Below are 12,356 nucleotides of genomic sequence, written 5' to 3'. Positions count from 1 at the left end.
ACCTGAGTGACGCATGAGCTGCCAAACCTCTTGAAACCAAATAAAACCAAATGCAAAAATCTTATGCCTAAGTATATAACAGGAACTTACATGCTAAAAAACAGCTTTGGAACACATGTTCTGGGGGTCCTGGTGAGCAACTGGTTGAACACAAAGAAGCAAGGCATCCTTGCAATGATGAAGGGGAGCTGTATGAAGGTGAACTGTAAGGCTGTGTTAGCATGAGTGCGTGCTAGTGATGGGAAGCAATCAACGCTTTCTATGTGATGTTCCTGACACCTCAAATGCAAGGCCTGTTCCTGATTTTTGGCTCCCCTGCAACAATTTTTTTTTTTTAATGATGGAGAACACAGTGGCATATGAGAAGAGGTAGATGAAGCTGGGTTTGTTGGGACTAGAAACAAGAGGCTTCTTAATGACTTAAGGAGTGCTCATGAAGAAAAGGTAGCCAAGATCATCTCAGTGGGGCACAATGAAAGGAGTAAAGGCAGTGTCGTCAGTTGCTGCAAGAGATATTCTATCTAAACACAATAATAATTCAAAAGCCCTACAATAAGGATCTTCAGACATTGGAATACGTTTGTCCAGAGGGGCTGCAGAATCTCCCTCTGCCGAGATCTTCCACACTTGAGTGCACAAGACTGAGCAACTCAATTTTATTTTGAAGTCAGCCCTGCTCTAAGCAAGAGACCAGGCCTCCAGAGGTCCAGTGGCGAGTCTGAACCTCTCTCCTTCTCAACAACAAGATTCTATAGTAAGCAGAAGGCTAGGAACAAGAACAAATATACAGTGTGCATAAATGCAGACCAACAGTCTCTATAACGCTTTCAGATTACAAAGCTGCATGTGAAAACTGTTTCCATGAAGCCTGAAAACTTTCTCAGAGAGCATCTACTTTCTGCAATATTTAGATCTATATAATAAAAAAAGTGAGAAAAGCTGATTATTGAAATATAAGGATTTCTTTGCTTCATCCTAATGTTCTGGAGTTTGCTTGTAGCATACATGTAATTATATTTTCAATTTAGATGGTGATTTGCAAAAAAAAAAAACCATTATGGCTTTAACTTTTTTCAAGGTGTTTTTTCAGGCTAGGGCTTGCCCCCAAAAAACTGCATCCTCAGCTACAGACAACAGACCAATTGTACAACATATTTCACTCTTATGTAAAACATACCTATGGAGAAAGATATTAATACATCGTTGTCAATATATGAATACAATTTTTTTAAGAAACTGCATGAAGAGACATACAGGTTTTTCTTCAGAAAGATCATTTCTTTGAAGTGCCCTTCTTGATCTGTGATGTCACTTCAGCCCTTGACAAGATCACACACCTTTCAATTTCAGTCAGTTTGGGTTCAGTGCCTTGCTTACTCTAGAGCTTTACAGAGTAAGACATAAGAATATCAGTCAATTTGCAGTTTGTCTTTACATGGCATAGTTTTTCCCATGGTGATTCTTCAGATGATCTCACCAGAACAAAGAAAGCAGCATGCAGTTTTGAAGTAGTATGACTTTTTAAATAAGTAACATGTATAACTCTTCTACTCTAAATGATAATTAGGTTTTCTGTTGCATGAGGGGGCCAGGGGATGCAGATCACTGCAAATAATTAACATCTATTTCTCTTTTTTAAGCTCTAAAGAATTTAGTATTACTACCTAGGTCCAACACAGAATTTAAAGTGCAATTCTTAAAATCACAGATGGGTGGAGAACTACAACCACAGTAGCAAGCAACATTTCCCCACAGACAGCAGTATGGGCAAAGCTTTATCAGCAGTACCACCATTCACTGCACCAACAGATGTCACTGCTCAAAGGCAGTGAGAAAAGTGACAGCGGAGTTAAAAGACTGGGTCTGCATCTGCATGTCTCTATCAGTGAATAGTAAAATTACTATCTCCTTAAGCACTACACTTTGAAAGCAAAATGGCTTTTTTTAGCTTGGTATTCTTTCGCATGAGCTACTTCCTATTTCCTTGGAAGAAAGCAGTCTCTGAACAAAAGAAATTTCAAAAGGCAGAGATTTATATTAAGCAGTGAACTAAGTGTAAGAAAAGTATGCAGATACTTTCAAAAAATAGCCTCACAGTGGTCTGAATACTAATTAAAGCAAGCCACACTGTTCTAATGCAATTTTATTGCAATATTTTAAAAGCAGATAATGACTTTTAATAAATAATTGAAAAAGAGGGTTTATGTTGCCAAGCAGTAAGATCACCCCTACAAAAGTGAGATTATGTAAAATTCTAGAAAGAAAGTATCAGGCATTATTTTCTTTCTACTTTATTCATATGAAAAATACATGCCTCTACCCTAAATGCCATTATATATCTTCACATGAGAAGTGCAAAGCTACATGCTTTTACATTAAAACTGCAACTTCTGTTTCTACCCAGCATCACAGAAGGAAGCTGATTCTTCTAGAAGTATTTTTGAGAGGCACACAAAGTCTTATAACAGCCAGATGTTCCACAGTCATCAGCTCATTCCTTGCACAGAATCATTTTGGTCCTTTGCACAGTATTGCCTACCATCTCTTCTGATTTTTACCTATTTTCCTACCTGATTAGAGATTTGCCCTTAAAAGAAAGGGCCCAAGTTTCAGGTAAGTCAGAGTCTACTCACTTACTGTATTCCTAAAACAATTTAAAAGCCGAGGTACATATAGCTTCCAAGAAGGTGTAGGAAGACAAATGAAAATAGACTTTACGCTTGTAGTTACCCTTGCCTAAGTGACTACATATCTCAGTGTTCCCACAAGGGCTGTGAATGTTTAACAGTTATAAGAATGTAACAGCAGGTTATGTGCTCATCCAATCTGTTTGAAAAGCTTTTAAAATCAGAGGCATCAGAATGAGCAATACCTGTATCTTCATAAACACCAGCTATAAAATCCAACCAGCTTACCACGGAGAGTTACAGCAAGTTGTCATATTATTTCATGCAAGCCTTTCCTGGTTACAACAGAGTTCAAACAGAAGATTTCAAGACGCAAGAAAGGCAAACTAGGAATTTTACTACCCTACAAGCCTTCCTTCATAACAGCATTGGAACACAGCACTTAAGTGTTGCTTCAAAAGCTTACAGCTAGTGACCTAAACATAGAACCAGGGAGTCTCAGGTTTAACCTCCCCCACAACAAAACAATGCATTTAGCAGCAGTTTAGTGGTAAAGCAGAGCTGCTCATGTGCAATCATGAATCACACTCCAAAACCTAGGTTTAAACTGACCCTAATGAGCTGACATGCCCAGGCTGGAGACCTGCATCGCAGGTGGGAGAGAAGACAGCCTTCACCCAGCACACAGCAACAGCCCCTGCTTTAGAGGGGAACAACCAAACAGGAACCAGGTACTCAGGTTCTGCTCTGAAACCTGTCACACTGTGCAATGCTGTGCAAATCAATGCAATTTTTAGGGCTGCTCTCAGCCCTAGAAAACCCAACTGCTTCCTCTCAACAGCAAAGCCTTCTGGACTCTGCAGGCGAGGCTGCCAAGCGCTGCAATACAACTGCGGCTTAACCACAAGTCTGTAAAAGGTTTCATTTAATCTGGTTCGGGGAAGCATGCACACCATTACTCACCAATTATGTTTTCATAACAGACTTGCAGACACGATTAAAAAGAGACATGGAAAACAGAAAAAGAGAAGATGCCTCTCAGAAATGTGCATACACTCTCTATATCACATGCTTAAAAAAGCCCAAACAACTCAGTGCAAAAAAAAAACCAACCCAAAAGACAAACAACTAAAAAATGCTGTGGATAAAGAAGAGTTTCACACAAAAGGAACCAGTATATTGAGCATCTGGTGCATTGCCCATATTGCTTAATTTACAGTACCTCATCCCCCCCCAATTATTTTCCTCACTTGTAAAATGACAGTTCTATAAATAACTTAGAAAGAAACCACAAAATCCTTCAAAACTGAAAGTCTAAAACACACTTTACACAGAGACACATCTGAATAGTTGCGTTTGCTACCAGAAAGACACACAACCAGAGCGTCTCATCACCTTCGTACCACCTCAGGTGGCAATTTATTGCCAGAGTAAGTGCTGCACTGTCAAGACAGAGCAAACACTGAATCAAAGCCACTCTCCTGAATTATTACTCTTACTGTGCCAAATGAGTTAGGAAGACAAATTTGTTACTTGTAAATAAAGAAAATACCAAGATACTATCTTTAAGATGAAAACCGCAGAAATTTCCTCTTATGCTGGCACCCCAAGCTAGAAAAAAACACCCCAACCTAACCAAAGAGGAAGTTAACACACTCTGCAATCCTTAGAGCAGTATGTTTTGGACAACTTTAAGAAAAGGTCTGTCCATCCAACAGTCACACAGGTCCTTTTGCAAGGACATGAACTATTTTCCACAAGAAGAGCTGTCTTCTGTCTCTCCATGACTTCCTTTTCTTAAAGACTGTGCTTTCATTAACATTCAAAGAAGGTATCAAAGCCTGGCTGTCTACCACTCTTATTTGCTCCCTGAATGAGATAAGACATTTTTTGGTCTTAACAGTAGATTTTAATATGCAGGTGGAATTTTTTCTGCTTCAGTTTGCCCACAGCACAGAACTACAGCCTTAAGCAACTGTACTCACCAACATTAAGATTTACTCCATTTCTTGATATTAATTGGCTGCCATACTAGCATTAAATACAAAATCATCACCATGAGACTATAACTTTTGCCAAAGTACAGGAGAAATTCCATTTTAAGCTTTACCTCACATCTTTACATTACTTTATTTAGTTCTCAGGAAAAGAGTCCTGTGTGTCTGGAACTCATATTTTGCCTTTACAGAAAGATAAAGAATTAATCATGTGGTTTTGGGGTTTTTTTTGTGAAAGCCAGGTGTTTCCCAGCAAACATTTAAAGCCTTTTCATTTTCCTCACAATTCTGAGGATCTGGTTACAAAGGACATTCAGTTACTTTCGACAAATTTACCTGTTGATAATACAGACCAAGTCTGAAGATAGGAAAATTACATATTCTTCTTAGCACACAGAAAACAGGTGCATGGCTGAAAAACATGAATTAGCAATTGGGAAAACACCCTATTCCAGTCGGTTATGCACACAATCACACACTGAAACACCCCTCCAACTCATGATCAAAGATCAAATGAGACAGGCATTTGCCTGCAAGTCATTTGGCGGAAGGGAGACTATGAGGTTCTAAAAAAAAAAAAAAAGAAAAAAAGAAAAAAAAGCTGAAACAGCTCGCCTGAAACCATGTCCTTCCCTAAAAAGACCTCTGGGACTCTCAGCAGAAAGAACATTAATTTGGCAAACATACACCTTATTTCATGTCTTGAGGACATAAAGGTGCCTCAGTCCATTGTCCTCCACTTTCCTCTCCTTTTAAATGCAGTGGTTTAGTGGGGGTCCACTGCTTCCACTGTACTCAGACCTCCACTAAACCACTTTGGCTCCCCACCCCGCCAGGCCACAAACCCAACCAAAACAGGGGTAGCTTCATGTGTCCTTGGCAGGTTGAGCTGGCTCTCCATAGGTTCTGCTGAGTGATAAAAGACCATGCTAAATAGAGTCACTGAATCATACTCAGTAACTCAACTGAAGCTTCTCTGCATCTCGTAGTGCCATGAACCCTAAGCAAGGACTTTAACTTATTGTTTTGTGACAGTTTGGATATCATAAAACAACCCTGGCCACTTCCAGCTTACCATCATCATGTGTGATTCCCATCTTTAGGCACTTTATTCACTTCCTCAGTGACTTTTATGAAACCATTTAAAAATAAAAAAAGAACCACAGTAAACAGTATTTATCAGGAAGGAAAGCACTACCAAACACTCAAAAAGAACTAGCAAATACAAAAATACTGAAGATTACAAGTAGATAAATAAAACTCTGGGTGAGAAAAAAAACAAGATGAATTTTAAACTTAACGACAACTGTAAGATGTCAGCATTAAGGTCACAAGATACTTCAGGAAAACTTTCAAAATGCATTGATTGCATCATCAGCATTGGCAGGAATCACCACACTGCTTACTCATTACATGTTAACTCTCTTCCTTTCACTGAATCATGTTCTTAAAGAAATGTACCATCAGGGAACATGTTTTTTTCTGTTTGAAACCCAAACAACCCAATACTTAAACTGCTGCATTTTAATTGTTCCCTCTCCTATGAAGGTCCTCACAACCTTCCTCTCAGTAAAAGCACTCTGAATTTTTGTCTACAGCACCTGGGGCTTCAGTAATTCCTGCTTCTGTGTTTCCTTTCTCCTTTTCTGTTATGAGAAGAGGGGTTGGGAGGTAAATGTCCTGAAGGGAAATGCTTCATTCTGCTAAAGAAGGTTATTACAGTAGACAAAACCTTTGCTCTGCAAAAGTCTCATTGCAGAGATTCAGTTTTAATGGAGAACTTAGGCAAGATCAGGTACCAGTTGCTAAGACGTGGCAACTCAAAGAGATTTCATACCTTTCATCCACCTGCTCCCTCACCACAGACAAAACTAGCACCAAGCCAACCCTTACATCAAAGCCTTTGACTCACCAACCTGACAAAGTTTAGCAGAAATCCACCCAGTTTTTTTCTGCTCTGACAGTTTTCTGCTGACTTACTGAGCTGAAGCAGCTTATGGAGGGACACAGTGGAAGTCACACCAAGTAGATAGCGGGAGAAGGCAGTCAAAAGTGGTTTGAAGAGACTTCTCCTCCTCTTCCAACAGAAGAAGTATTAGTGAGCTCACCTTGTCATGTAAACATCCTCATAAGGAAATGAAACTCCATCCAGCCTGGACCTTCTCAACCAGCAGCACCAGGATGCCAGGCAGTGGGAAAGCCAGTGGTGGACGCGTGCAGGAAGACACAAGTGGCCAACTGCCCTTCTACAGCAGTGAGTGACCATCCATAATTTTGCCATCACTCCTTCTTGCTAATAAAGAGATCTGATTATGTCCAAGTATTTCATGTCAAGCTTGTATTAGATCTCTGATTAGTGCTTCATTTTGATGCTCACAAGCTTTTTTTCCTCAAGATATTGCTGAACATCCCTGCAACATTACTAAGACTTCCAACTAAACTGCATAAAAGTCACCACAGAAAAGAGTTAAACAAAATGAAAACTGAGGACTTAGGAAGCTTCAGAATTCACACTGCCAACGCCACCTCAATTCAGTTCTTTAGAGAAAGACAGGGGGAAGCTGCAGAGTCTGTTTTGCTGTCTTGCAGCCACTGCCTTGAGCTCAAAGGATTGGTGCTCAAAATCCCCTTTGCAGGACTTGTACTAGATGACTGCAACAGCTGAGAGCTGTGCAGGTATTTGGAGCACTGCATGACCATGCTCTTCAGACATTGATTCCAGTTTACCGAGGAGGCTTTTACCCTGAAGAAATGTCCAAACAGCTCTGATCAATAATGTGAACGGTTTCCAAGCTAGTTGCCTTGTACAAGAACAGCACAGCTGCATTAGTATGGTGCTCCACCAACACCAAGAGCTTGCTGTTCAGCAGGATTAATTAGTCTGGGCAGAGCACCGCACTAATGTGATTATATAGCTTCTAGTACCTGAGCTAGATCATTCATCGTTTCTATTCCTTTGCTCTGAAATAAAAAGAGCTTAAATTTTGCTATTTTCTTAACACCTAAACAATTCCAGCATCTTTTTTTCTTGGAAGAGAGGGGAAGCATCTCTCTTGGATGAGACTTGGAGAAGACTCAAAATCAGATTTTCCTAATTAAAAGAATGCATCTCTGGCCTTCATAGCCTCTCTCCACTACTACCATCCTCTTCTAATCACTTCTTTTGCTTGTACCAACTATCTATGCACCCACAAGTCTTCCCTTGACATCAGAAATAATGATGTCCAGCCACAACCAGCAGCGACAAGAGCAGAGACTGGAAGACATTGCACTTGAGTGGAATGGAATCATCATTGCCTTCCATGCCTCCTTCTTTCCAGGCAGGGAACAGATACCACAGGAGATACTTGCTCAAAAGAGGGGCCACTTCTCACACCAGTGAGCAGAAGAGCAAGAATACAAACCACAGACTCCTCATTCACAGTCTGGGGCTCCTGTCAGGACATGGAAACAGAGACCAGTGTGAGGTACGCCACGTCCCAGACCTTGCCCCAAGTCATGGGAGCACCAGTGGAACTGCCTGAAGAATTCAAGTTCTGGCAAATGCAAGTGTGCTGGTATGCTCAAAGTGTGCCTCTGCTCGAACCTCCCAGCATCCAGCATGAGGATGACGCTCAGGGTAGGCAACATTAGGCAATACAGTAAAAAATCAGCAGCCACAAGCGACTGACAGCAGTTGAACAACAGAAAGTACTGAGGAAAGCCCCACTGCTGGCAGTTTGAGTTTGCCTGTAACACACCAACAGAAGAGAAACAGAGGACTATCACAGCACCCATTAGTATCTCTGGTCTCTGGCTCACGTCCCTTACCTGCATGGGCACACCTACACACAGGCAGACCCCACAGGTGTAACACAGTGGGGCAGTTCCCACACACAGACCTTGAGAGCAACCATATAGTTCTGACAGAGCGAAAAGCAGCGATAACAGCAGGATCTCCACTTCTGCATGTTCCCACAAGTATTTTACTTGCTCAATAAGCATCTACCGTTTCTTTTCCTTTCTGGTAATATTATGTTGGCTTAAATACTAAGAGAGGTTCAAGAACCTTTATATTTTCCTCTTGTTTAAGTTTCTCCCCCCCTTTTTTTTTTTTAATATAAAAGAGCAACCTGTAGAAAAAGTGGTTAAAATTTCTAAAGCAAAACTTGGCTAAGAAATGCTGTAAAGTCATGGCATTTCATTGCTTTGTGATTGCAAATGATACTGTACTGGCTGGACTTCTAAACACATGTGTCAGCTTAAAATTTAAAACAGTAAATGGACAAAACATCTCTGAGGTATCTCCCCTCTTAGCTTTATCTCAGCATGTTGATGGGACAGAGCTCTTCCAGAACAGAAATGCAAGGAAGAACAACCTTTTTTTTTTTGGCATTCTTTTCCTTTAAAGTAACTTGCTTCCTTCTGTCAAAAATATCCACAGGAACAGTTTTGAGTTCTAGGTATATGACAAATCATACAATGCAGATGCAAATTCCAGGCTCAAAAGAGTATGAAAGCAGAAAGATTCTTTATGTTTGCATCTCTAGCATGCAACCACTAGGCACAAAGAGAGGAACTTTAAGGGAAAATTCTGGTTTCTGTGAATGTACAGCAGAGTACAAACTTTTAAAAGATACAATTTAAAACTACTTTAAGTTTTAAAACTAAACTAAAAAGACTGCAGATGAGAAATCCATCTTGACACTCCGGTAACAATATAAAAAAAGTGGACTAAAGCTTGCAAAAAGACATAGAGAAAGGCAAAAAAAAAAAGGCCAACACATGAAACAATGTGAAGCAGGTTAGCACAGAACTTTTTTTTACAGTGTTTTACTGTCAGTGGAAAAAATGTATTCTTTTAAAAACACAAACATCAAACCAGGCAAAATACTGCAAAGTACCACAAAAATGCTAAAGCAAGTAAGTAACCAAGATGTTAAGGTCACATACTCAATTAGGAGGAAAAGAAACTCCCAGAAATGACACATAGTACTGAGGACTTAAACTGGGATATAAAGGAAAATAAAGATCTGGAAACTAAGTGCCGTCTCAGTGTCATCTCCTATGCTTAAACAGACAAAACGGTGGTTTAGGGGGCTACTGTGAAACTGGTGCTCTGTGAAGAAGTGGAAGAGAAAGACAGTGGAAAGGAAAGGGAGGACGAAATTGAAGAGATACTGGCTGTATGTGCGTATATACACATACATAGATACACAAACAATGCACACGTGCACATGCATATCCACACATAATAAAAGGTAACTCAGACTAGCTGGCACACAGTGGGACCAGCAAGACAGCAGTATACTGAAGTGTTATCTTCTTCCTCCTGTTTATTTACTTGTTGCAGTCTTCTATATCACAGAACCACGTACATCAGGCCTGGAATCTCATTACTTCTAAATACTTCTTCATGGCAGTTCCACACAGCTGGAAAAAGAGTTTTCTGGTATTTCTAACTTTCCACATGCCTCAGGGAGGCTGTGTGACTAAAGAAGGCAACATAGTCTCTGCACCCTTCAAGATGCAGTCTGTACCGTGCACTTCTGAGACTTTCTCCCTTCGAAATACCTTCACTTGGTACATACTGCTTATGACTTATAACTATGCTACACAATTTGCTGAAATAGTTAGTGACACAAGGACTCCAGAGCACAGAACACAACTTGATAATTGTGAGAGCTTTTTATCTGATGCTCCGTGTGATATTACAGCTCACTTTTCAGAGCACTCTGTACAAACAGACAATAAAAGTAAGTGATTTTAAATAAGCCTAACCAGGTTTCACTAACACTGAAATACTCTGTAGTAAATCTCACTCCCATCTCATTTCCATCACCACAGAACATGAAATATATACTACTAATTAATTCATAAACCCTAATCTCTGCAGGCAGCTGAAATTGTCAGTTCGATAAATAAACCAGCCAGCACTGATGGGAAGCTGAACTGTATTATCAAGGAAATTCTTCTTCTGCTAGAGGACCCTGTCAAGCTCTGCCCACGACAGCATTACCTAGACACAGTTTGGAGAATTTCTTTACAGAAAGATTTAAACAGGTACCTGAACCAACCAAGCAGCAGGACCGAAAAACGGCGGTTGAAGGAATTTGTCAAAGCACACACAGCTCTGACGTTTTACCGCGGTACCCTAAATTGACTGCATTTCGCCAAACGGCCTCAACTCTTCCGACAGCCGGTATCGCTGAGCAGCGAACCACATGAATCCGAGACAGACCGCGACACCTCTGGAGCGCTGCACCGCACCTGCACCCCGCACTCGCCCGGCGCCGGACAGCCCTGGGCAGCTCCTCTGCCAACAGTGCGGCACGGGCAGGGCGCCGTGCCCCGCTGGCTCCCGCAACCCGCGGTGGTACCCGACGCTCACCGGCCGAGCCCGGGATGTCCCACGGGGAGCGCAGGCGGACCCGTGCCGCTCTGCCTCCCCGGCGTCGCTGACCCCAGCCCTCGGCGCCCCGCGAGGCGACCCATAGCCCGCCAACCCTCGCCGGGCTTTGCTTCCTCCCCGGGTTTCGGTGCAACAGCTGGGGCAGCCCGACAACGTCGGGAGGGAGGAGGCGCAGCCGGCAGCGGGGGCCCGCAAGCGGGAACGCACCGCGGGGCTGCGAGGATGCAACCGCGGGCGACGCCGCCGACCTGCGCGGCGGCTGCCCAGCGACAGCCGGCCAGAAAGACCCCCTTCCCGCAGGGAGGAGGCGGCAGGAGGGGTCAGAGGTCCCCCAACACCGCCGCCAGCCCCGGCAGCGACCTGTTGCCCCGCGCGGGGGTGTCGAGGCGCATCCCCCGGAGCGGTACCGACAGCCGACACCACCCACCTCTTTGATTTTCTCCCTCTTCTGCCGGACGTCAGGGTCGGCGGGCTCCTGCCCCACAGCGCCGATGGGCTGGCGGAAGAGGCGCTGGGGTAGCCCGGGGGCGCCCGCCTCCTTCCTGCCGCGGGCGTCCTGCAGAAGTTTCTCCTTGTCCTGGCGGATGTCTCTGCGGATCTCCTCGGGCAGCTTCTGCAGCGTCTCCTTGGCCTCCCGCAGAGCCCGCTCGTGGTCCGCGCGGATCCGCTCCAGGCTGCCCGCCCCGCCTGCGGCCGCCGCTGCCGCCGCGCCGTCTCCGGGCTGCGGAGGGGCGCGGGGCTGCCCGCCGGGCGGCGGCGGCGGCGGCTGCAGGGCGGCCGAGTGGAAAAAGACGCCGCTAAGGAGCTTGGAGGAGTCGGGCAGGAAAAAGATGGCCCCGAAGCAGAGGGTGATGAAGGCGCTGAACACCAGCAGCAGCACGAACTTCTCCGTCAGCCGGAACGCGCCGGGGCCCGCTGCCTTCCTGCCCCCGCCGCCCGCGCCGCTGCCCGCGGGGCCGCCCAGCGTCCCCGGCCCCGCCGCGCTACCGAAGAGCGGCAGCAGGCTGGCGGCGGGCATGACCCCCGCGCCGCCTCAGTGCCGCGCTGCGCGCCCCGCCGCCGCCGCGCAGGGACCGCACCGCACCGGACGGCTCGGCTCCGCCGCCCTCTCCCCGCCTCGGCGGCACAAAGTTTCCCCGGGCGGACGCGGCAACTTTTCCCTTCCCCGCGGCCGCGCTCCCGCTGCGCTCCCGCTGCTCCCCCGCCGGCAGCGCTCGGCAGCGTCTGCGGGGCGGGCGCTGTCAGCTCCAGCCCATGCTGCCGCCGGGCCGCCGCCGCCGCGGGTGCCGCTCCCCGCTCCGCCCGCGCGGAACTGCCAGGCAGCCGGGGGCGGGGCGGGGC

At 44.8% G+C, this 12,356-nt stretch overlaps 1 protein-coding gene across 1 annotated transcript in view; it reads right to left on the bottom strand.

Moving 5' to 3' along the window:
- Positions 1-12,033, bottom strand: part of MAN1A1 (mannosidase alpha class 1A member 1) — a gene marked incomplete at its 5' end in the record, with an annotated part of 138,017 nt that extends 125,984 nt beyond the window's left edge. The window contains one exon of the mRNA XM_082302616.1: positions 11,443-12,033. Within this exon, the coding sequence (XP_082158742.1) occupies positions 11,443-12,033 (591 nt within the window). The remainder of the gene's footprint in view (positions 1-11,442) is intronic.
- Positions 12,034-12,356: the final 323 nt, after the last annotated feature.

This window comes from Coloeus monedula, assembly GCF_965178545.1.
Source record: "Coloeus monedula genome assembly, chromosome: 2".
Classification (NCBI taxonomy): domain Eukaryota; kingdom Metazoa; phylum Chordata; class Aves; order Passeriformes; family Corvidae; genus Coloeus; species Coloeus monedula.
This window is presented reverse-complemented; position numbering and strand designations above follow the sequence as displayed.